Genomic DNA, 24,427 nt, shown 5'->3' with positions numbered 1-24,427 from the left:
CGAGTCCCTTATGTCACTGGCTGGGACAGCCAGTAAGACCTGTTGGTCAGGTATGGTTAAAAGCTGCTTTTGCCAGTCATTTTGTTTGGCAAAAGTCTGCCTCCTGTGGGTCAGTTGTGGATCACTGCTAGTTTGGGCCAATACCTTGTGTTACTGGTAGAGTATAGCGGGCATAGCCAGTAAGACATAACCTTCTTTGCTAAGTAGGCAATACGAGCTGGTAGTTCACCCAGGGTGCACACCTCTGCCATGCTTTCTCTTACCTCTTTGCTTGCTGCGCCATTGCTTGTTGTAAGTGTGCCAGACCTTTGCATGAGCCTAGAAGTTCAAATGAGAAAATGTGAAATATTGAAATTAACAAGGTATCTGCACCGAGCATCATTGTCTGGCATATGTGCGCTCACTCTTTGGCCGATGGAGTTTCTCTTTAACTTGTTATCCCCATGCCAGTCTCCTTCCTTCCTTGTTACCCCATGCCAGTCACCTTCCTTCCTTGTTACCCAATGCCAGTCTCCTTCTTTTATTGTTACCCCATGCCAGTCTCCTTCCTTCCGTGTTACCCCATGCTAGACTCTTTCCTTGATACCCCATGTCAGTCTCCTTCCTTCCTTGTTACCCCATGCCAGTCTCCTTCCATGTTACCCCATGCCAGTCTCCTTCCTTCCTCGTTACCCCATGCCCTCCTTCCTTCCTGGTTACTCCATGCCAGGCTCCTTCCTTCCTTGTTACCCCATGCCAGTCTCCTTCCTTGTTACCCATGCCAGTCTCCTTCCTTGTTACCCCATGCCAGTCTCCTTGCTTGTTACCCCATGCCAGTCTCCTTTCTTCCTTGTTACCGCATGCCAGTCTCCTTCCTTCCTTGTTACCCCATGCCAGTCTCCTTCCTTCCTTGTTACCCCATGCCAGTCTCCTTCCTTGTTACCCCATGCCAGTCTCCTTCCTTCCTCGTTACCCCATGCCCTCCTTCCTTCCTGGCTACTCCATGCCAGGCTCCTTCCTTCCTTGTTACCCCATGCCAGTCTACTTCCTTGTTACCCCATGTCAGTCTCCTTGCTTGTTACCCCATGCCAGTCTCCTTTCTTCCTTGTTACCGCATGCCAGTCTCCTTCCTTCCTGGTTACCCCATGCCAGTCTCCTTTCTTGTTACCCCATGCCAGTCTCCTTCCTTCCTTGCTACCTAATGCCAGTCTCCTTCCTTCCTCGTTAACCCAATGCCAGTCACCTTACTTCCTCGGTAACCCAATGCCGCTCTCCTTCCTTCCTCCTTACCCCATGCCAGTCTCCTTCCTTGTTGCCCCATGCCAGTCTCCTTCCTTGTTACCCCATGCCAATCTCCTTCCTTGTTACCCCATGCCAGTCTCCTTCCTTGTTACCCCATGCCAGTCACCTTCCTTCCTCGTTACCCCATGCCAGTCTCCTTCCTTGTTACCCCATGCCAGTCTCCTTCCTTCCTTGTTTGCCCATGCCAATCTCCTCCCTTCCTTGTTACCTCATGCCAGTCTCATTCCTTGTTACCCCATACCAGTCTCCTTCCATGTTACCCCATGCCAGTCTCCTTCCTTGTTACCCCATGCCAGTCTCCTTCCTTCCTTGTCACCCCATGCCAGTCTCCTTAATTCCTTGTTACCCCATGCCAGTCCCCTCCCTTCCTTGTTACCCAATGCCAGTCTCCTTCTTTCCTTGTTACCCCATGCCAGTCTCCTTCTTTCCTTGTTACCCCATGCCAGTCTCCTTCCTTCCGTGTTACCCCATGCCAGTCTCCTTCCTTCGTTGTTACCCCATGCCCTCCTTCCTTCCTTGTTACTCCATGCCAGACTCCTTCCTTCCTTATTACCCCAAGCCAGTCTCCTTCCTTCATTGTTACCCCATGCCATTCTCCTTCCTTCCTTGTTACCGCATGCCAGTCTTCTTCCTTCCTTGTTACCCCATGCCAGTCTCCTTCCTTCCTTGTTACCCCATGCCAGTCTCCTTCCTTCCTTGTTACCCCATGCCAGTCTCCTTCCTTCCTAATGCCAGTCTCCTTCCTTCCTCGTTAACCCAATGCCAGTCACCTTCCTTCCTCATTACCCCATGCCATTCTCCTTCCTTGTTGCCCCATGCCAGTCTCCTTCCTTGTTGCCCCATGCCAGTCTCCTTCCTTGTTGCCCCATGCCAGTCTCCTTCCTTGTTACCCCATGCCAGTCTCCTTCCTTGTTACCCCATGCCAGTCACTTCCTCGTTACCCCATGCCAGTCTCCTTCCTTGTTACCCCATGCCAGTCACTTTCTCGTTACCCCATGCCAGTCTCCTTCCTTGTTACCCCATGCCAGTCTCCTTCTGTGTTACCCCATGCCAGTCTCCTTCCGTGTTACCCCATGCCAGTCTCCTTCATTGTTACCCCATGCCAGTCTCCTTCCTTCCTTGTCACCCCATGCCAGTCTCCTTAATTCCTTGTTACCCCATGCCAGTCACCTTCCTTCCTTGTTACCCAATGCCAGTCTCCTTCTTTCCTTGTTACCCCATGCCAGTCTCCTTCCTTCCGTGTTAACCCATGCCAGTCTGCTTCCTTCCTTGTTACCCCATGCCCTCCTTCCTTCCTTGTTACTCCATGCCAGACTCCTTCCTTCCTTATTACCCCAAGCCAGTCTCCTTCTTTCATTGTTACCCCATGCCAGGCTCCTTCCTTGTTACCCCATGCCAGGCACTTTCGTTCCTTGTTACCCAATGCCAGTCTCCTTCTTTCCTTGTTACCCCATGCCAGTCTCCTTCCTTCCGTGTTACCCCATGCCCTCCTTCCTTCCTTGTTACTCCATGCCAGACTCCTTCCTTCCTTATTACCCCAAGCCAGTCTCCTTCCTTCATTGTTACCCCATGCCACTCTCCTTCCTTGTTACCCCACGCCAGTCTCCTTCCTTCCTTGTTTGCCCATGCCAATCTCCTCCTTTCCTTGTTACCCCATGCCAGTCTCCTTCCGTGTTACCCCATGCCAGTCTCCTTCCTTCCTTGTTACCCCATACCCACCTTCCATCCTTGTAACTCCATGTCAGTCTCCTTCCTTCCTTGTTACCCAATGCCAGTCTCCTTCCTTCCTTGTTACCACATGCCAGTCTCCTTCTCTCCTTGTTACCTCATGCCAGTCTCCTTCCTTGTTACCTCATGCCAGTCTCCTTCCTTCCTTGTTACCTTATGCCAGTCTCCTTCCTTCCTTGTTACCTCATGCCAGTCTCCTGCATTCCTTGTTACCTCATGCCAGTCTCCTTCCCGGGTCAGTTATAAGCTGTTATCATTTCAGAATAACAGAATATCCATTGGTGTGTGTGGTTGCACTCTGGATTCTCCATAAAAGGAGGCCTGTGAAGATTCATTACCCAGCCCTCCCTTACTTCCACCCTCGCATCTACGTGGTGGAGTGGCACCTCCCACGAGTCATTACGTGTTCGTGCTCTTGAAGGGATAGTGCGCTTTAGAAAGAGGTGGCAGGGGTGATCTTTTGGGTTCTTAGGTCCCACCTCTATTTCTACAAAGAAACGATCTGATCATAAGTATGCACCATAATGATCTGAACTCCTTACTAGATCTAAATGTAGGACAGCTGTCCTTACGGAGGTTGGAACATCAGGAAGATGAACTGTATATTCAATATCTCTTATCGCCACACTTTTCCCCAGTTATTTGAATGATGCCATAAAGACACCCTTCGAACATGTAATGAATGGTGTTTCCAATAGTCCTCCATTAAATCCCTCCATGGCCAATTATAGAGAGTATTTGAGGCTTTAATATACTGTCAATGTAATTCCACGATGACAGTATGGTTGCTAGCCCAATGCCTAATTTTTGTCAATTTAGTTTGTGCAGAACACACTTTAAATAAAACCGTCTCTTGGCGCTACCAACAGGAAATGACATCAACAATATGCACAGTAAATATGATTAGGATGTCTCGACAAAACAGCCATGAATATTAATTTCCAATCCAATCCAAAAGACTTTATTCGGATAACACCATATCCGTAAAAGTAGAGCACATACAAAGATTAAAATCACAATTATAATAGCGTGATCAGAAGTTCATAGTGTAAGGAAAAAGAGACAGATGGACTTCACAATAAAAACAATTCCAGTAGTACAGTCAAAAATTCATAGTGTTAAGAACAAGGTAGAGGTGGACTTCATGGCTTACACATCGTTTTGCGAGCCCCTGTAGCTATTCGCAAAAAAGTGCCAACACGCAGAATCAATTCATAATTTTCCAATTTGAGTATACTACTAAATGCATCAGCTAATTGGATAGGTAACACTTTTTTTTTTAAAAACGGTATTAACAGCCATTGTGCATATTTTATGTAGTACTTGCAAAAAAATAAGAAATGTAAAAGTGTTTATCCACTCTGTCCATCACATGGGCATGGCAGGGAATCGAGTTTTGCATTATACCCAAGGGGAAAACAGAGCAAGTATTTTAAAGTCCCAGCCCTTAAATGGAAAAGAAGTCCCTTCTCCCAATGCGACTTAGGTAAGGTAATATAGCTGGGCAAGCAATTTTCAGTTCACTCAATGGGTATAAAGTTGGCAACAGTTGGTTTCTTTGATTCCCTCTCTAGTCTTTCCGCGCTATAAAGTGCATACAGTGCTGACCTAAGAACCTTTTTACCTACAATCTCCGCTGTGTTTCGGCTTAAAAACAACCCTTCAAAATTAACAATTTTCAGGCTTTTGTTTACCCCAGCAAGCCATGGGATATCCATTCCTTTCTCACAGCTGATGCAATCATCTATTATCTCCCTGGTGAGAGATGTTGCTGGATTTTTCATTATGGCTAGCAAAAACAATGCGTGGCGTGCCCTTATAAAATCTTCAATATAACTTAGTTTTAGTTCGCTAAGGCATATATACTGAGGAGTGGAGATTGGTGCACCCAGAAGCTTTCTACAGAATCTGTTTTCCTCTTGTTGAACACTGGGGCTTTTAGCAATGCCCCAAACCTCTGCGCCGTAGGTTGCTAACTTGCTATGGGTATGCACTGGGATTTAAAAATCTTTAAAATCGCTAAATTTGCCCAAGATCTTTTTGGGCGGGGAAGGCTGAGGATAGAATTGGTGGACTTTGAGAACTTGTTCTTACAAAACACCACATGTTCAGACCAGGTGCCATTCGCAGCAAAGACCAACCCCAAGTATGGGAAAGTACTAGTGCAAGTTAATTTTTTGATCACCCATAGATATAGAGCTTAAGGAGTATTTCATTGGCCCGCAGGACATTATAAATTCATAAAGTCCGTGAATCCCCGTACTAACGTGTGTAGTGCATTGGGTGTGCGTCCAATCAAAACCGCATCCTCTGCGTATAGAAGCACAGCACAGGGAGGGTTTTACCTTGGATTCTGAGTACATCATCGGTGAGTTTGTGCAGATTATTAATATAAATGATAAAAAGAAGGGGGGCTAAAACACACCTTTGCGTGACCCCTCTACTTACATTAATATCATTAGACACCTCACCCCCGCCACCAATCCTGACCCGTGCCTTCAGGCTAAAAGTGCACTGAGGCCCTTGACGGTTGCTTGGCGGCCCTCTCTTCCACCCCTAACTATTTTCTCTACTGAGGAGGGAAGTTATCCCGAAACCCGAGCCATGTCTCGGGTGATATTTTAAAACCCGGGACATGTATCGGGTCTAGAGATCATCAGTTCAACAAGTACTTACTTGCACCCACTGGGGTGAACCACTCAAGAACTCCATCAGAGATAATCAGCTCAACAAGTACTTACTTGCACCCACTGGGGTGAACCACTCAAGAACTCCATCAGAGATCATCAGTTCAACAAGTACTTACTTGCACCCACTGGGGTGAACCAATCAAGAACTTCATGTACCAGCTTCCCTTGGGGCGACCCGGAGGAGGAGCTAGCGGAGTGCGGTCCATTGCGGTTGTTTATAAAAATGGCTCCTTCGAGCTTTGAGCTGACGAGCTCCTGGACGACGCACCTGCGTGCCTGTGCGGGCACTGAGGCCCTTGACGGTTGCTTGGCGGCCCTCTCTTCCACCCCTAACTATTTTCTCTACTGAGGAGGGAAGTTATCCCGAAACCCGAGCCATGTCTCGGGCGATATTTTAAAACCCGGGACATGTATCGGGTCTAGAGATCATCAGTTCAACAAGTACTTACTTGCACCCACTGGGGTGAACCACTCAAGAACTTCATGTACCAGCTTCCCTTGGGGCGACCCGGAGGAGGAGCTAGCGGAGTGCGGTCCATTGCGGTTGTTTATAAAAATGGCTCCTTCGAGCTTTGAGCTGACGAGCTCCTGGACGACGCACCTGCGTGCCTGTGCGGGCACTGAGGCCCTTGACGGTTGCTTGACGGCCCTCTCTTCCACCCCTAACTATTTTCTCTACTGAGGAGGGAAGTTATCCCGAAACCCGAGCCATGTCTCGGGCGATATTTTAAAACCCGGGACATGTATCGGGTCTAGAGATCATCAGTTCAACAAGTACTTACTTGCACCCACTGGGGTGAACCACTCAAGAACTCCATCAGAGATCATCAGTTCAACAAGTACTTACTTGCACCCACTGGGGTGAACCACTCAAGAACTTCATGTACCAGCTTCCCTTGGGGCGACCCGGAGGAGGAGCTAGCGGAGTGCGGTCCATTGCGGTTGTTTATAAAAATGGCTCCTTCGAGCTTTGAGCTGACGAGCTCCTGGACGACGCACCTGCGTGCCTGTGCGGGCACTGAGGCCCTTGACGGTTGCTTGGCGGCCCTCTCTTCCACCCCTAACTATTTTCTCTACTGAGGAGGGAAGTTATCCCGAAACCCGAGCCATGTCTCGGGCGATATTTTAAAACCCGGGACATGTATCGGGTCTAGAGATCATCAGTTCAACAAGTACTTACTTGCACCCACTGGGGTGAACCACTCAAGAACTCCATCAGAGATCATCAGTTCAACAAGTACTTACTTGCACCCACTGGGGTGAACCACTCAAGAACTTCATGTACCAGCTTCCCTTGGGGAGACCCGGAGGAGGAGCTAGCGGAGTGCGGTCCATTGCGGTTGTTTATAAAAATGGCTCCGTCGAGCTTTGAGCTGACGAGCTCCTGGACGACGCACCTGCGTGCCTGTGCGGGCACTGAGGCCCTTGACGGTTGCTTGGCGGCCCTCTCTTCCACCCCTAACTATTTTCTCTACTGAGGAGGGAAGTTATCCCGAAACCCGAGCCATGTCTCGGGCGATATTTTAAAACCCGGTACATGTATCGGGTCTAGAGATCATCAGTTCAACAAGTACTTACTTGCACCCACTGGGGTGAACCACTCAAGAACTCCATCAGAGATCATCAGTTCAACAAGTACTTACTTGCACCCACTGGGGTGAACCACTCAAGAACTTCATGTACCAGCTTCCCTTGGGGCGACCCGGAGGAGGAGCTAGCGGAGTGCGGTCCATTGAGGTTGTTTATAAAAGTTCACAAGGGCCTCGTCCAATCCGTATGCTAAAAGAATGGACATATATAATACATAAAAGCTAAATAAAGTGGCGAGTGCTGTGCTATAGTGTATTTCCCAATGATCAAGTTGAGATTTAAACACTGTTCATTCGTGCCTACTTTACTCCTAAATCCTAATTGGCATTGCTCTAAAATGTAATTATCCTCAGCCCAAGTTAAAATTTTATTATATAAAACTCTACCTAAAATTTTGAGTGTGTTATCTATTTCCTTTTTTTTTTTAAACATAGTTTTATTGATTTTTGTAAAACATTTACATGTCATCGCCATGTTGCGCATCATATATAGCCATATTCACATTCAGGATAACATACATCATTAGTTATGTTGCTATTGTATTGTAATCCTAAGACCATTACCATTTACAGGAAACAGATAAATAGTGATATCTTATAGAGTCTACGAACCAGCATAGCCGGTGATGTTGGCCATATCATAAACGTCCATTATCATCTGGGTACGGAAGCAAATATCTTAACTATGGCTATGATCATGAGTGATGATCTAACAAACGTGTCCCCAACTCCCACCACCCCAACCCTCCGATCCCATGTACATACAGAAAATCATAAGTACATTATAACAAATTTTGTAGGCTCTTATAAAAGTTATGCATTTGTAGACAAAACCATTGCATGTTTCTTGTCATTCGGGGAATGGGTGTCCTACTGTGCATTCAACTTTGTGAGTCCAGGGGTTTACTGATAAATGTCAACTGATTTTAGGGCCTCAAGCATAATATCCCATTCCAATGCTATTGGGGTCTTGCGTAAGCCCCTAAATTCCTCTCTACGCAAAGCAGCACTCTCTGCACTGGCCCAGCGCAGCAGCTCACTATGCCATGTGAATATAGTGGGTGGTTTCCGCGACTTCCATCGCATAGTGATGGCACGTATCGCTAACATAAGCGCCAGGTCAATAAATCGATATTGTACTTTGTGTTTGGACACCTGTTTGTGTAGGCCTAATATACATTCCTCTGCAGTGTTTAATATTTCACGGTGTGCGGCGCCACCAGTCATGTCCCTAACAGTGTCCCAGTACCCCCGCACTTTCAGACAAGTCCATAGCATATGAAGCAGGTCCGCCCCCTCCAATAAACATCTTGGACAACAATGCTGCGTCTGTGGGAATATTTTATCCAATTTATGTGGAGTAAGATAAGCCCGGTGGAGAACCATAGTCTGAATACATTTGAATTTCGCATTCCTGGAAGCTTTTTTGGGGTGTTCAAGAACACTCGCCCACTCCTTATCTGCTAAGTCCCTGTCTATATCCCCATTCCATGCCGCCCGCATTGAATCCAGAGCAACCATTGTATGAGAGTGCAAACCAGTATAGAGCCACCTAATAAGGTGTCTGCCTCTGCCCATGTAGTAAAGCATCTTGACCAGATCATGAGTGGGGATTCCTGTCTCCGTGGGGCCCAGTGCGTTTTTATATATTGGAACAGTGCAGCATGTAATAAATATAAGTGCGCCGGGGCTCCCGTTTCATTAACAAACGTATCGTGATCCAGCAGTGTCCCATCCCCAAACAGATCCGCCACTGTACTAATCCCTGCATCCAGCCACGGTGTTATCATACGCTCAGTGAGCCTGCCGTCCATCAGTGGAATTCCTATATTGCAGCGCTGCTTTTCAGCACTGGAGCGCCGTGCACAGCAGAGGGGGGAGGTCCCTCGGGATTCTACCACCATTGAGGGTGTTACCTATTCGGGAAATCAGCCTGTAGCAGCTCGGTTGCGAGCGGTCACCCTTTTTAGGTCTCGCGCCTAGGGTTGCAGTGTGCAGCACTGCTCGCGCAGCCCTAGACTTCTTGTAGGGGCTTCTGAAAGCTGACCACACGCTCGTGGGTGTGGTCAGCTTTCGTTACAGGGCTATTGGGCTTTGCGTGCGTTTTTCTGAGAAAGACAGCACGCAATTGGGCAAAGACGGGTGCATGTCCCGCCTTTGCTCCACCCACGGCCTATTGGTGTCGGTTACCCACACAGGCCACATCTGTTTTCAATTATCGTGCCCAGACACGGGTACAATAATTAAAAATAACAGAACGCTCGCTGTGGCGCGCGCGCACCACTCGCGGGCTTGTTCTTAGTTTGAGACCATGCGGCAAGAGACATTCAGAGTGTGACAGTGATATCTCTCAGGGAGGCTCCGCAGTACCTGGATGACGACAGCCCGGAGACTGAAAGCTGAGGATCAGTGCAGGGTTATTTTTCTTCTCTTTTGTGTCACTTGAATGCAGCTCTTTCAGTCTTGGAGCAGGTGCTGCTCCCTGAAAGAAACTCTTCATAGCTTATGGGAAGAGGAGAAAGCTTGTTTCATGCTGTGTAGTCGGATTTGACATGAAGTTTATGTAAGCAGCAAACCGGAAGGCCTTGCTGTGGATGAAGTTCCGGCTAGAAAAGGACTGCCATAGCTTCTTTCATGAGGGTTCTGGCCAATGGGGGGAGGACTTGTAGGGGGACAAAAGGTTGTTTAGATATGTCCTTGTAGTGGCCTATATTGTACAAGAACAATCTTTGGTCCCAGAGTAGAGCGCAGCTTCCTGTAAGTGAACACTGGCACACATCGCCCAGTAGGTGTGCATGACAGGAATCCTACGAGGGCTAACATGGGAGAATATATCTGTAACTGAGACACAGAAGAGGACAAGTGCACAAACATCCATTTGAAAATGTCCACTTCTTGGGGCTCGCAGTAAGAGAGGGGTCAAGTGTGGATGTGCGCTCTAAGAAAAAGCAGATGGTTATTCAAGGCCTAGTATGGTGGTGTAGTTGTGATGTGTGTATGACATTGTAGTTCCACGGTGTGCACAAGCAAAATTCATCATTTTCAACTGCCATTGATTTGTGACTTGTTTCATATTTTCTCTCTCTTGCATCTCTGCCAAATTTGTTCAATCAAATTCACCCTCATAAAGTAAATATGAAAAAAAAATCCAGGATGTTTTTTTTCAAACTAGAACGATGGCTTACTTATTCTAATAATAACCAAATCTGCAAAAAGTGGATTTGTGGCTTTTTTCTCTAGCAAAACCTATTTTCTAAGATTTTTTTACTACAATTTCAAACACAGAATTGCAAATATCAACGACTTTGCACAGTTATCAAAGGCATGGGATAAAATTCACAGAAGCCACTTCCTGCAGTCATGCACACACAGCAAGCATCAGGATGCAGCCAGGCAAGTATAGCTATGATCAAGCAAGGCCCATAGCCGTTGAAACAGGCGGAGACATGAGCAGATAGTCTACCTGCTACCTGCCTGCTTATAACCTTCCATGAGGGTTTTTTTTGGTACTCAACCACTATTTGTATTTATTAAGGTTACCATGATTTTAAACTTGTGAACATGAAGCTCATGAGATCTGTTGTTTTGCCTCTTTCTTTTTGTTGTTCTATGGAACTGTTTAAATGTGGGCGGTGGTCCTGAGACCTATAAGTTTTATCTTGCTTCGCACATGGGGGTGGCGTTTGATCCTGTGGTTCGCTGTACTCACAACTGGCGGGGACTCCTCCGAGTAACTGACTCATTGCCTGTGAGATGTTCCATTTATGACATGTGCTATGTCTATACTAAAAAAATGCCAATAAACAGATTTCATAATAATGAGACACTCAATACATCACGTATAAATTCACACCAAGCTTCCACCAAGAGCGTGTTTCATGGGAAATATGGATAATTTAACCCTACACTTAGTTCACTAACTGAACTTGGGAGACATTGAACATGCTAACTCATAGAATTAAGTGTGCATGAGAAGTTCCACATTTTCAAGAGTTAATCCTTCCCTCAGTGAGATCATTCATCATCAGATAACCTGTAAGTGCAGATGGCAATATCCTACTCCAGGGAGAGCAGTGTGGCGCTATTTGATGAAGCCCACAACCACCTATAGACTCTAAACTCGTGAAATGTGCCCAGACGATGTTTTGTTGAACATGCTGTTTTGCCAGTGACTCCTTCACTTGCAAATGCACGGTATGCAAAGGCACCCAAATGGCCGTATGTCTTTTCAACAATCATCCCAAGTGACAGCGGTCCATAAGCATTCCTCTGCAGCCCACCAGCTGTATGCATCGTGCTGCCCAGGGTCCAGATATTGAGATTTCAACGGTAGCCTTACAAAATGTGGGTATAGTGACAAATTCATTTGGATGCTTGAAAACGGCGGAAATATAGACCAGAATTGGCATAGCCAATAGGTCTCTCCTTTGGGACCTTATAAGTGTTTCGGTATCTAGCACAATATCCTTGGTGCAACAACATCAACTGTTGCATGGCTAAACACTTATAAGGTCCCAAAGGCGAGACCTATTGGCTATGCCAATGCTTGTATCAATAAGCATTAGCTCGGGAGCATGCCTGCAGCATATATGGCAAGTTCAAGCTGCAAAGAGGGAGATTTTGAAAATAAATCGGAGTAATGTATTTTCTTGATTGATTTACATGTAAGCAGAGGCAGTTTTGGGCATAAGCTTTTACCTTCCCCAGAAGTATTTTCTACTCCCTTCGGCAAGAATTCTCTAGTTCTCGGGCCGCAGTCAAAAGGTCACTTCTGAACTTTGTTGACATTGTTTTTATTTCAAGCCATAAATATTATGCTCACCTGTTGTAATCTGAAGTGTGTGATTTGCAGTGGGCACAAGTAGATTAGCTGCGACTGCACCCCTTTATGCAGTGCTTTATATAGAAATATAGAAGGGCCGGTACTCACTATTTCGAGTACCTGTTTGCTCATTAAAAGTGCCATACGCTTCCATCAAATCTTTTGTAGCAGTGCTAAGAAGGAGAGTGTAGTGATGAAGGTCCACTCAGGAAGGTAGTATTTCTAGATGCTTTATTCCATGAAGATAGCAAGTAGAAAGATACAAGACAACATGTAGTTATGTTGTAAACGGATACTACAGAGAGGTACTCTCCTTTTCAAACTGGACAGTACCTGACGATTTAAAGCACTGCCTTCATGAAGTCTTTCAAAGAAAACAGGTACATGCCGGCCCCACGCAGGATCTTGTTGGGGCACCAGCTTTGAAAACAAACATTTTCTTTCTCACATAGCATAAGACCTCCATTTGTTTCCATTTCCCCTCCTTCTACACAATAGTGACCGACCATCACTCTGCAAATGTTTTATCAGCCCACATTGTGATCCATTTGTTAATGTCTGATAATCTGGATATTAAGGTCGATGCAGGTGGAACATTCTGTTCAGTCTTCTAATTTTTAGATGTCGCCTAAAGACACCTTTTATCTGTGTTTTGTCGTAGACATATTGTTTACAATACCAATGGCTTATGGTCAACCCCTGGTTTATGATTTGTGAGGTCGAGCCTGGGCAGTGCATGCACTGCTCTGCGAGCCATGATGTATTGAAGTATGGCATAGAAGCTCCGCCCACTCTCCCCCCCCCCCATATTTGTCATTGGCTTGTGTCATTGTCCTCCGTAAATGCTGGCTTCTGATTCTTTAATAGGCTCTTAGTCCAGCCTTAGTACTGGCTTGCCTTCATTCGGAACCTCCCATGAGGACTGGACCTTTTACTTTGGTTATTACAGTCTGTAGGCACTATTTTCTTTAAATAGTTTCAGGCACAACATGCTTTCCAGCAACATTTAGCGCGCCATGCACGCTTTCACTTTCTAAGCAGCCTGGGACAATGGCGGCCGCTTCTTTGAATAGGTCTCGCGTTTACAAGAGTTTGAGCTATAGCCATTGTGCATGACTATGCCTTTTATTTATGTGTTAATTATCAAAACATATAAATAAAAAGCAATGTCATTTACAATACCAATAGCTTAAATTCTCGCAAATGCAAGACTTATTGAATTGCAAATGCTTGTTAAAAATTGGAACAATGATACTAGTGGACCATGACTTTGGCAATGGAGCGTTTGTTAAATTATTAAAAATATTTAACAGTAGTGGGGCCCAGAAATCAAGTTTGTGTTTGATGAGGTCAATGGGTAACCCATCTGGACCTGGGGCTTTATTGCCCACGCTCTGACGGATGGCCTCCTCAACCTCTGTTATCGATATTGGGATCCTACATGGGGTCCTATGCTTAAAGAGGTCGAGTTCCAATGAAGGCACTAGGTGGATTGTAGAAAATGACTTCCCCAGGTTGCACCTGTTATGTTGCAGCTTATGGCTGTCCCATTGTTCTTAGATTTTTAACAGTAGACCAAAATGTATTCCTGTTTTTTAGGCCAGCAGCATTAACAAGCGCGTCCCAGTGCTCATTTAATAGTTCTTCCTCCCTTTTAGTGTTAGCCGACTTATACTTCTGCCTTGACAATTGAACCAGTGAATTACACCTTGGGCTATGTGACAGAACATTACGTGCCTGCCTATTAGCCTCTGAGCATTCACGATTAAACCATTCAGGTTCGCATTGCACTGTAGTGGTGGGTTTTGATAGCAAGGATTTAATGGCTCCACAAAGTTTGGTAAAAGCATTAATTACCTCGGGGTATGGGTCCTGAGCCAACAGACAAGAGTTAATAAGGCTCAAGTTATCCCTGACCATTGTGCAGAATAAGTTGGTGTTATTATCACCCCGCCACACCAGTCTTAGATTATCCGTAGAAGGTGATAATTTCCTGGCACCACATTCTGTCTTGGGCATTGGTGCCAGGGGATAATCTTAGCACCATTTGGATTGGGTTATGATCCCCAAAAGTTGTGGCAATAATTTCTGCTTTCAACAGGCAAACCTTTAAGACAGGAGAAATGAAAAAGTAACCAATTATAGATGCACAGCCCCTCCCTCTAAATGTCGGCTCCGGGAGGACATGATCTTTTGTTATAGCAGCGATCTCCATGACATTAATTAAGTTATGGTTATTCAAATGGTCCACTAATTCCTTACCCCTATGGCAGTTTTTTCCTCTGCTACAAGGCTGATTACTTGGCCAGGATTGGGGTAATTTAGCGTTACAATCGACTCATAGGCAGATTCCAGTTGTCTTAAAACAGTCTTTTGATTTTTGGATAGATGCAATAAAATCCAATACGTTTATGAAATTCCCATTTGGTATGGAAGGAAAATCATTATTATAAAAGTGAAGTAAAAGAAAAAAAGAACCCCCCCCCCCCCCCGTTATACAGTATAGCTTGAAAGTTATTATTAGTGCATACAGGTTTAATGCTACTGCCCGCAGTGATGTTTACCCAAATCGATAGTCCCCCAAAGGGTCAACCATGCTTAGGGCTTGTTGCTAAGATGTTGTGGCATTCAAACCCATCAATGAATAGATCTTGGGTATCCCAAGTTTCTTGTAACAAGAGGATATCCTGCTCTCTCATGAGTTTTAACCAGCCAGGTTGATGCAGCTTGGAATGCAGCCCCGCAACATTCCAGCTTAGAATGCGAAGGTCTAGACTGGCTAGGACCTTTATTGGTATGTGTGGGCTTGTAGGCTCATTTGCTGGAGGGAGAGATGGCGGTCCGGCATCGGGGTCAGAGGATTCCAGGGATGGCGAAAGTCAATCCTGGGTGTCTAGCCAAAAACCTGTTAAATGTGGTGGGACCTCATTAGTGTGGGGACAGTAATGTGGTTTATAAAAATAGCCCAGTGGTAGTACACATATATTGGTGCTATTAATTGTTGTGGACTCGCATGCTCTTAATAGGTGTCTCACCATAGATGGTCTACGAAAATTGATTACAATACAGTCCCCTTCAATGTTTTGTAGATGCACCAACCCACCCAACTCTGCGTGCCATGATAATGTTATTCATGTCTAGTGGGTGGAACCTCCTATTCCTCGATAGCCAGTCCACACATTTGTTGCGTAATTGGTCCCATGACTCATTCTGATCTCTCTTTCCGCCTGCTAACACCAGCACATAAGGGCACCATAAGGTCTGTTAGGTCTGTTGACACTGCCCAGGGTGGAATTGGGCTGGGAGGTAGTGACCAGTTCAACAGTAAATGTGGTGCCATGCCTGTTAGAGAGGGGTTGAAAACATCCCCTGACTTATCTGCATGTAGTACACACGCTACTTGCAGGGCTCTGGGAATAGGGGTAGAATATCATTATTTGGGACGCTCGTTATAGCAGTAGGACCTCCCCCCCCCCCCCTTCATCTACTACAATTTGTACATTCCCTGCTGATTGGCCAGACCCCTATGAATAAGGCCAGGTTGTCTATACTATCCTGTAATAGGGCAAATTTCATATCTAAAAATTCATTAATTTGTTTGGTCACCATCACAGAGGCAATATTGGCAATAGCGTCCCCAAGGTTCTCGAGGTCCAGTATCGCCTCAGTCTGTGTACCAATTGAGCAGCTAAAATGTGTATTAAGTGCTGTGTCGGGGGGGATCAGAGATTCCAGATATGCCAATCCTTGAGAATAGCTGTATCTAAGCGGACAGACAGATTCGAGAGGGACCAGTACGGATGGGCTGTTTCCTTTTAGTACAATTGGGCTTCCTGTTGTTCCTCTTTTGTTTGGCAACTGGAGTTCCTGCAGGTGTAACAATGTCTATATCTGGCTGTGACTCAACAGTGTCAGGCCCACTTGTGCTCCCGCTTGGAATTGGAGATTTATGAGGGCATGTTCCATAGGACTGTGATCGGGGGAGGTCTTGTGCATGATTAGTTGCTAAACCTCTAAATTTGGCGATATCCGCTCGCCCCTCAGTGCCTAGTGCCAAACAGCGCTCTGCAAGTTCGATTTCACCCGAAACAATGTTAACCACCCTCTCGAGCATGCTATTAATGCTATCAGTGATCGGACGTGCGGGTGGTAGCGTGGTGTGCTTTCCCATTATGGCAACTCAAGGTTTACTTTTCAGGGGATGATTAAATCAACACGCACCCCATGTTCTCGCTGAGTTCAAGATGCCACTTAGAACCTGAAAGGGGGGTGGCCTAGCCCAGCCTCCACCGGGCGCAGAAGGGCCCACTATTGACCCGGGCTTTGCCCGCGCTGCGGGAGTTCTGGCCGATTTTTAAGCGCCTCCTGGCGCTGGCAAGGTGCGGTGGCGGTGGCGTCCTTGCCGCAAAGCAGACTGGGGGTTGTGGTGCCAACCTCCCCATGAGCCCAGCAGCAGTGATGGCGGTTGTGGTGGGCTGGTGAGCGCTCAGGCTCCCCCATGGCTGGAAAACAGCAGCAGTAAGTCAGGTATGAGCTCCTGTGCTGTGGGAGCCCTGGCCGATTTTTAAGCGCCTCCTGGCACTGGCAGGGTGTGGTGGCAGGGTCCTCGCCGCAAAGCAGGCTGGGGGTTGTATTCCCAACCTCCCCATGAGCCCAGCAGTGGTGATGGCGATAGTGGTGGGCTGGTGAGCGCTCAGGCTCCCCCAAGGCCGGAAAACAGCAGCAGGAAGTCAGGTATGAGCTTGCAAGACGTACAACGTCGTGTTTTTTTCAATGAAGAAGGATGCAAGGAGCAGGAAGGAGAACGACCTGGCAGGGGAGGTGGTAGAAACACAGGTAAGTGCCTTCTTTTATTATTTTTAAAGAATTTGGGAGGGGGAAGGGAGCGGAGCGAAGCGTAGCTCCACTGTTCTTTTCAAACTCTGTGGAGCTATGCGTAGAGGCACTACGCCAGCTCCGCCCACCCTTAATTTTAATAGTGCACTAATTACTTCAGACTGTCGGATGCAGAAACATATACTAAGAAGTGAACGAGAGTGAGTAGGTGTTCAATCATATATCAATTGGATAGAAATCAGATAAAATTTGTATAGCGTGGCTCATCACCCTGAGGGGTATTCAGGCACTGTGCTGCAGGTCTCAGCCAAAGAACCAGGTCTCGAGCCCCTTCCTGAAGTGGTGCAGCGAGGGTGCGGAGGTGGAGAGGGAGGGTGCTCCAGGCTTTGGTGGCAATGTGGAAGAATGAGTGGCCTCCGTGCATCCAGAAAGGAAGAGGTTCACCTAGTTCCTAATCTGCAATGATAGACCCCTGTTCATACTGCAGTCCAATTATGAGACTCTTATCAATCAAGGATGCAAGAGTTTTCTGAAGCGCCTGTGTTTCGGTTCGTCTCTATAAGCGGGGCTGAAGGTATTCCACAGCCAAAGTCCTAGCATGCCAATGTGTTTTATTCAGTTTTTCATCCATGCGATCAAGCATTGCGGAATTTGAATCAGTGGTTGCCAGTGAGGGCCATCAGCACTCATTTTTGAGGACCGGCATCTTTCCGCTTCAGACATTTCCCGAGAGGAAGAAAGTTAAAAGCACACAAAATGGCAAGATGGAAGTAGAACAAGACGGAAAAAATGTCACAAAAATATGTACTTTTCTCACAGGCAGACCTCAGTGAGTCAGACTCCTGCCTTTCCTATCGGAATCAACAGAGATCGGATGTGGAGTGCCCCAAGGATCATCCATAAGCCCGACCCTCTTCAACATCTACATGGCCCCCCTCACAACCATCGTCAGAAACCATGGGCTCAACATAGTCTCCTACGCCGACGACACCCAGCTCATCCTCTCCCTCACCAGAGGACCCAACATCACTAGGCACAACTTCCTAGAAGTGATGAAAGCTGTCGCCACCTGGATGAAGATGAGCTGCCTGAAACTCAATCCAGAGAAAACAGAAGTCCTAATCCTTGGCTCCACCCCATCCCCCTGCCCTCGGAAACCCCCATCCCGACAATCCATGCAAGAAACCTCGGCATCATACTAGACTCAGTGCTCACAATAAACCGCCAGATCAACGCTGTATCCTCGGTCTGCTTCAACACCCTCCGCATACTCCCAAAAACGTTCCGATGGATCCCACCCAAATCCAGAAACACAGAAAAGCACGCCCACAGCAGCAAACTGTACTACGGCAATGCTCTCTATGCCGAAATCAACAAGAAAATACTTCGCAAGCTTCAGACCATCCAGAACGCCGCATTTAGATTAGTCCTAGACATCCCCCTGCCACCACCACATCACCCAACACGTCCGCGAGCTGCACTGGCTCCCATTGAAAGAAGAATAACCTTCAAGTTCCTCACCCCACCTACAAGGCCCTCCATAACAGCTGACCAGCATACCTTAAAGAAGACCTCTCTTTCCACGCACCCAAGAGACACCTCCGACCAGCTGACCTCTCTCTGGCCACTATCCCACGCACCGACAAGACCAGAACAGAAGGGAAGTCCTTCTCCTACCTCGCAGCCAGGGCCTGGAACGACCTTCCCCTCTGCCTCCGGTAAACCCCCTCACTGCCCCAGTTCAGGAAAGACCTCAAGACCCGGCTCTACGGATGACCCCAGCATGCCACAAAGTTGCCCCGCCCCCCCCCCCCCAGTGCTTTGAGACCCTCGCTGGTAAGTAGCTGCACTCTACAAAACCCCTGATTAATTGATTGATTGAAAGGAAGAAAGCTGAGACCTGAAAAAGTGAGATAAAGGGGCAGGGAGTGTCTCGTTGGATTAAAGAGATGTGAGGAGGATTCCACATTATGCCGCCTTGGTATTCTGCACACAGGTAACAGTGCTGTTTACTGGCTTCTCCGTAGAGTATTGGGCGCCAACGCTCATTCGGTCACAAATTATGCACTGAATATGCTGCATCAGATTGACAGCACATGCGTGGGAGCTTATAGATGGAGTGTCACTTGCGGCTATTTTCTGTAGGTATTTGGGACTGTTTCTCTGAAGATTAAGTGGATATTGCAGAAAACTCTAAATTTGAACCTGATTTTGACCGCCAACAAGTTTTCAGCACAGGTTTTATGTGTTCATGTTTACTACGATTAAGGCAAATTCTGGCTTCCTGGTTTTATAGATTTTGTAACCTGGCAATGAGTGTTTTTGGGAATGCCAGTGTAGATGGTGTTGTAGTAGTCCAAGCAAAATATGACACTGGTTCTTCTCATTCCACAATGTGATCAGATTTGAGTCATGGGAGAGGTTTCTGGTACAGAGAGCGCTAGCAGTTAATCACTTTGTGCACCGCACTGACTTGGAAAATGAAGAAATGGTTTAATGGATGGATGGGTACCAAGGCTTGGGCCAAATCAAAGGATAGTGAGGCAGGTTCACTTTCTTCCATTATGGTGATCTGAGCATTGGTCCCAATCCTACAGGGGAAGCTTTATTTAAAGTGAACGATGTGGCACTGGAATGTGGTAATGTTGGTAGAATTGTTTGAGTTATCTCGTTGTAAATGGATTTTCGTATTATATCCTTACGTATGGAAGTTTATTTTGTGCAGCTCACGAAGGTATCCTAGAGGGTAAACATAAATGTTGAACAGGAGGAAAGATATGATTGGACTTTAGACACAGAGTAGGACAACAGATGAGTGAACGATTCAACTGTACCTATCCTTATTTTCTGGCTGTGTTGGAAAGAAAGAAATGAATCCAGGATAAATCCCAGACTGATATTCCCATCAAGTTCTTAAGTGTTTCCAGCAGTGTAGTGTGATCAACTGTAGTAGACCGTGGCCGGGATATTTTATGTTAGGAGTTTATAAGCGCGCAAATACCTAAAAGGTGTCCTGGTACTGAGAGAGAAACAATTACCTCATGCACAGCTAAACCTAACAAAGATCCAACAAACAGTCAACTCACATGAAGCAACAGGCATCAGGTAGGAAGAAGAAAATACTCAGAATTTAAAAAGAAAACAGTAGAAAGACCCGAAGCCAATGTTATCTAAACGGCTAAAAAATAATTATATAGTATGCAATCAAGTTTTCAATGCCTTCCTGAAGTGCATGTGCAGACATGTTTTCCGCAATGTAGTAGGAAGGATATTCCATAATTTCATTGCCACCACTGAAAAGGCCCTCTTGTCTAGGCGAGCGCGTTGGAATTTTGGGACTAAGAGAAACATCCAGAGATCAAAGAGACCAACTTGGGACATAGATATTGAACCTCCTCCTCAAATAGAATGGGCAAGATTACATCTGGCATGATGGACAATGACTTCAGGATACCCATGGAGGAGGCTTTTATGTCTTTCAGCACTATCTCGACCGAAACATTCTTGAAAAAAATGCAGTCATGTAAATCTGGGTCCCCTTTGGATCCGTGTCCAGTTCAATTATTTAGCTCTCTTGCCCCTCTCATCATTCCCCCATTCAATTCGATCTGGAACACCTCATTACAAACTGGTCTGTTCCCCAAGCCATGGAAACAGGTTATGCTGATCCCTATTCTGAAAAAAACAGAAGCCGATCCTTTGGTGTTCAGTAACTACCGGCCCATCTCCTTCTTACCTAAACAAGCCAAAATATTAGAGAAAGTAGTGCAAGAACAACTTGCTGGCTATTTTGAGTCTGGACAACTGCTACATGATTCGCAATCCGGGTTTAGGTCCGGTTATAGTACCAAGACTGCACTCCTGGAGGTGACTGAGACTATTCGCGAATGCGAGGACGCGGGCGAGGCGGCTATGCTTGTGCTCCTCGACCTGTTCACGGCTTTCGATACGGTCTCCCATGCCATATTGATAGAAAGACTATATAATCTCGGGATTCAGGGTACCCCTCTGGCCTGGATTAGATCCTTTCTAAGTGGTCGTACTCAACAGGTCCACCTCCAACTTTTTGTCTCCGAGAAAAAACCACTAAGTTGCAGTGTCCCTCAGGTTGAATCAAGTGGGGTCAGATTGATCTCTTACGCCGACGACACTCAACTTGTATTTTCTTTTAGAGATCACTCTGACACTAGTTTTTCCAACTTTAGACGTTGCTTGAGCAACATCTTATCTTGGATGGCACTCAACACTCTCAGGCTCAATTCAGATAAAACCGAGGTGTTGTTTTTCAATTAAAAAAAAACACCTCTACCTTTACTTTGGTGGCCTCCTGAGTTGAATCCTCCCCCTGTACCGGTGAACTCAGCTAGGAATCTGGGTTTTCAGTTCGACAACGAATTGTCTTGCAAGGCTCAAGCAAATAAGGTCACCTCTGCATGCTTTGGAAAGCTTTGCATGATTCGTAAAATTCTCCCTTTTCTGCCCATGGACACACGTAGGACCATCATTCACGCTCTCATAACATCACACTTGGACTATGCAAACAGTCTGTATGTGGGAGCACCGGCCTATTTGATTAAACGCCTGCAGATTGTATAGAATGCAGTGGCAAGGCTGATATGCAATATCCCCTATCGTCACTCAATCTCTCCTCATCTCATAAAGCTACATTGTTGTCTGTGACTAGCCGTATACAGTTCAAAGCCCTGGTCCTGACATTTAGAGCAATAAAAGGTCAAGGGCCTGCATATCTCAGAGCCAGACTCAAGCTTGCCCAGTCCAATCAATCACTTAGATCTAATTATCTATGCCTCCTGCGTGCTCCTCGATTTTGTCGCACCAGAATGGGGGGCAGAGCCTTTGCAGTTATTACTGCTAAAGCATGGAACAAAAATATACTGTAAAGTAAGAAAAGTTCCCTTTGTACTTGTTGTCAAATTATATTGGGGGCACTACTAGAATGTCATATCTTGAAAAGATGTCAATAGAAATATGGGATTAAAAGCACCCAAAATGCAGCAATGTATGCAGAAAATGAGAGAAAATATATTGTCACAAAGATGATCCAATACACAGCAATAAACATAACATAAGTAAAACCAATACAGTGAATCAATATGAATTTTATTAAAAAGTGTCTGAACTACTGCACAGATGTACATAATAGAAACAATTTTCTGCATACATTGCTGCATTTTGGGTGCTTTTAATCCCATATTTCTATATGTGACATCTTTTCAAGATATGACACTCTAGTAGTGCCCCCAATATTATTTGACAACAAGTACAAAGGGAACTTTTCTTACTTTACAGTATATTTTGGTGCTCTGTCCCTTTGGACTCTACTGAGCCCCTCTCCTTGTTTTTGGAAAGCATGGAACAGCCTGCCGCTATCTTTGTATGATTGAATATGAATGCCTGTTTTGGCGCAATTTAAAAACCCTTAGCCATGCTGAGATACTCACTACTGCCCACTGTCCGTAGCGCCGGGACACCCCCGTTGTGGATAGCTGCGCGCTTTATAAGCTTCAAAATCAATAGAGACTTAAAAGCAATCATTTTAACAACTGAAAGCCAATGTAGCATACACAGGGGCAGAAGAGAATGTGACATGCCAAGGCAAGCCAAGAGCTAGCTTGGCCGCCATGTTTGGAATTCTCCAGAGCTTTGTCAACACACCTTGTGCGGCACCCAACAAAAGAGAGTTACAGTAGTCAAGACACCTAAGAATAGTCGCCTGAACCCCTATCCGCCGAGCTGAAGGAAGTAGGAGCTGTACAAATTTCCTTAGAATCCTCAAGAGGTGGAAATAGGAAGATGTTAGATGATTTGGCTTCTTTAACAAGGTCAGGTCCTCATCCAGATAGAAAGCAACGTTTTTTATAGACTAGATGAATTGAATTAGACCAAGTTGGAAGGCCAGAAGGTCGAGTATTATGAAAATGCTTACATTTTACCAGCTAAGCCAAGCCTCTAGCAGTTTGAAGGAGGTAAATGCATTTTGTAGGGAAGGTGGGTATGTGTGAGTGGGTGTGGGAATGGGGATGGTTCTGTGGTGCTACGGCATAGGGTTGATTATATCATGGTAGTTGTTGAAGATCTCCATAGATTTATTTGGAACTTGTTGGTGCATTTTGCAAGGGGGATCTTTTTGGTTCTGCTTGACTATCTTATAATAGCCATTTGTGAGGTTTGACATCCTGGAACAGGGTATTCCAGGAGGAGGAACCTGTATAGCAAATTAATGATCCCCTCACAATTTACAGAAAGAGTGTAGAGTGAGAAGTTTGAGTCTTGTAGGAATCTCTGTAGGGATACATCAGTGTACTGTATCTGCAAAACAGGCTAGGAAAGAACCAGAAAAGCATTTGAAGGCTACCCTTCGGTCTACCAGCAGCCAGTTCAGACATAGTGTGGGGTTTGGAGTTCATGGTCACAGCCAGATTATGTTCATCTGCAGAGGTGTTTGGTGAATTTCCGATTTCCTTGGGTCAATTGAGGATGATGTCATATATTGCCACTCTTCACAGGTGAAGATTTAAGCTGCATGTGGTTCTGTAGCATCCAGATGTCTACTGCTTGTAGTCACTGGCAGAGTCCTGACCTATCCCTAGGACTTTGTATGCTTTAGTGTAGTTGTGCCAAGTAAACTAATGAACGGGTGAGATCTGGGAATGAAGACCTGTCTACATTAAAAAGAAGTAGGCTGATTATTGGGTGAGAATACAGATACTTGTTTGTCTTTGAGAGAAGAGTTTGCTTGGTTGATAGAAGTTTGCTCAAGAGCTTCCCCAGAAGTGGGCTGTTTGATATTAGCTTGCAGTTTCCTAGATCTGATTAAGTACTTGTCTCTTTTATTAGTGGCTTAATGTAGGATGTTTCTTATTTACTAGCACTCTCCATTTGAGAGGGATGAATGAATGATCGAGCTGGCTGGTTTGATAACCGGGAATCTCAGAAAGCTGTCTTTGAATATATTTGAGGACACGGTTCAGTTGGTGATCCAGCAGTGGTGATAGACTTGCTTAGTTCAGTACTGTACTTTACAAATAGCGCGTTGAGCTTGTGGAGATTAGGCTGAACAGTTTGTATGTAGGACTAAGCTTGAGTGGCAAGGGAATATCGCTGATCATTCTAGATTCCAAATGAGTTTTCAGTATGTTAGCTTTTTCGATGAAGTGCTCTGCACAGTGGCGTAACACAGGCCCCGCAGTCCCCACAGTGCGGGTGGGGGGGAGGCCCGAGCTGCAGGGGGCTCCAGAGAGTTCTACTTTGCCATTCACGATCAGCTAAGCAGGGCAAGGTCCTTTTCCACAGTGTCCTGCAGCTCTTCGTCTACAGTGTCCCTGAACTTTCAGTTCTCTCTATCTTCATAAAATCATCTGAAAGGACATAGAGGAGGCATGAAGGGGTGCGGTTGTTGATATTACTGCGTTCCTTTTTATATTTTAGAAATATATTAATAGCAGGCCTGTGAGTGTTGA

The 24,427-nt window shown here is 45.9% G+C and overlaps 1 protein-coding gene across 4 annotated transcripts in view; it reads right to left on the bottom strand.

Annotated features, from left to right (window-relative positions):
- Nucleotides 1-24,427, bottom strand: part of LCTL (lactase like) — a 181,571-nt gene that overhangs the window by 47,737 nt on the left and 109,407 nt on the right. For all 4 annotated transcript variants that reach the window (XM_085644612.1, XM_085644614.1, XM_085644615.1 and 1 more), the window contains exon 9: nucleotides 264-318. In XM_085644612.1, the coding sequence (XP_085500738.1) occupies nucleotides 264-318 (55 nt within the window). The remainder of the gene's footprint in view (nucleotides 1-263; nucleotides 319-24,427) is intronic.

Source organism: Triturus cristatus, chromosome 3_1, assembly GCF_964204655.1.
Source record: "Triturus cristatus chromosome 3_1, aTriCri1.1, whole genome shotgun sequence".
NCBI classification, from domain to species: Eukaryota; Metazoa; Chordata; class Amphibia; order Caudata; family Salamandridae; genus Triturus; species Triturus cristatus.
This window is presented reverse-complemented; position numbering and strand designations above follow the sequence as displayed.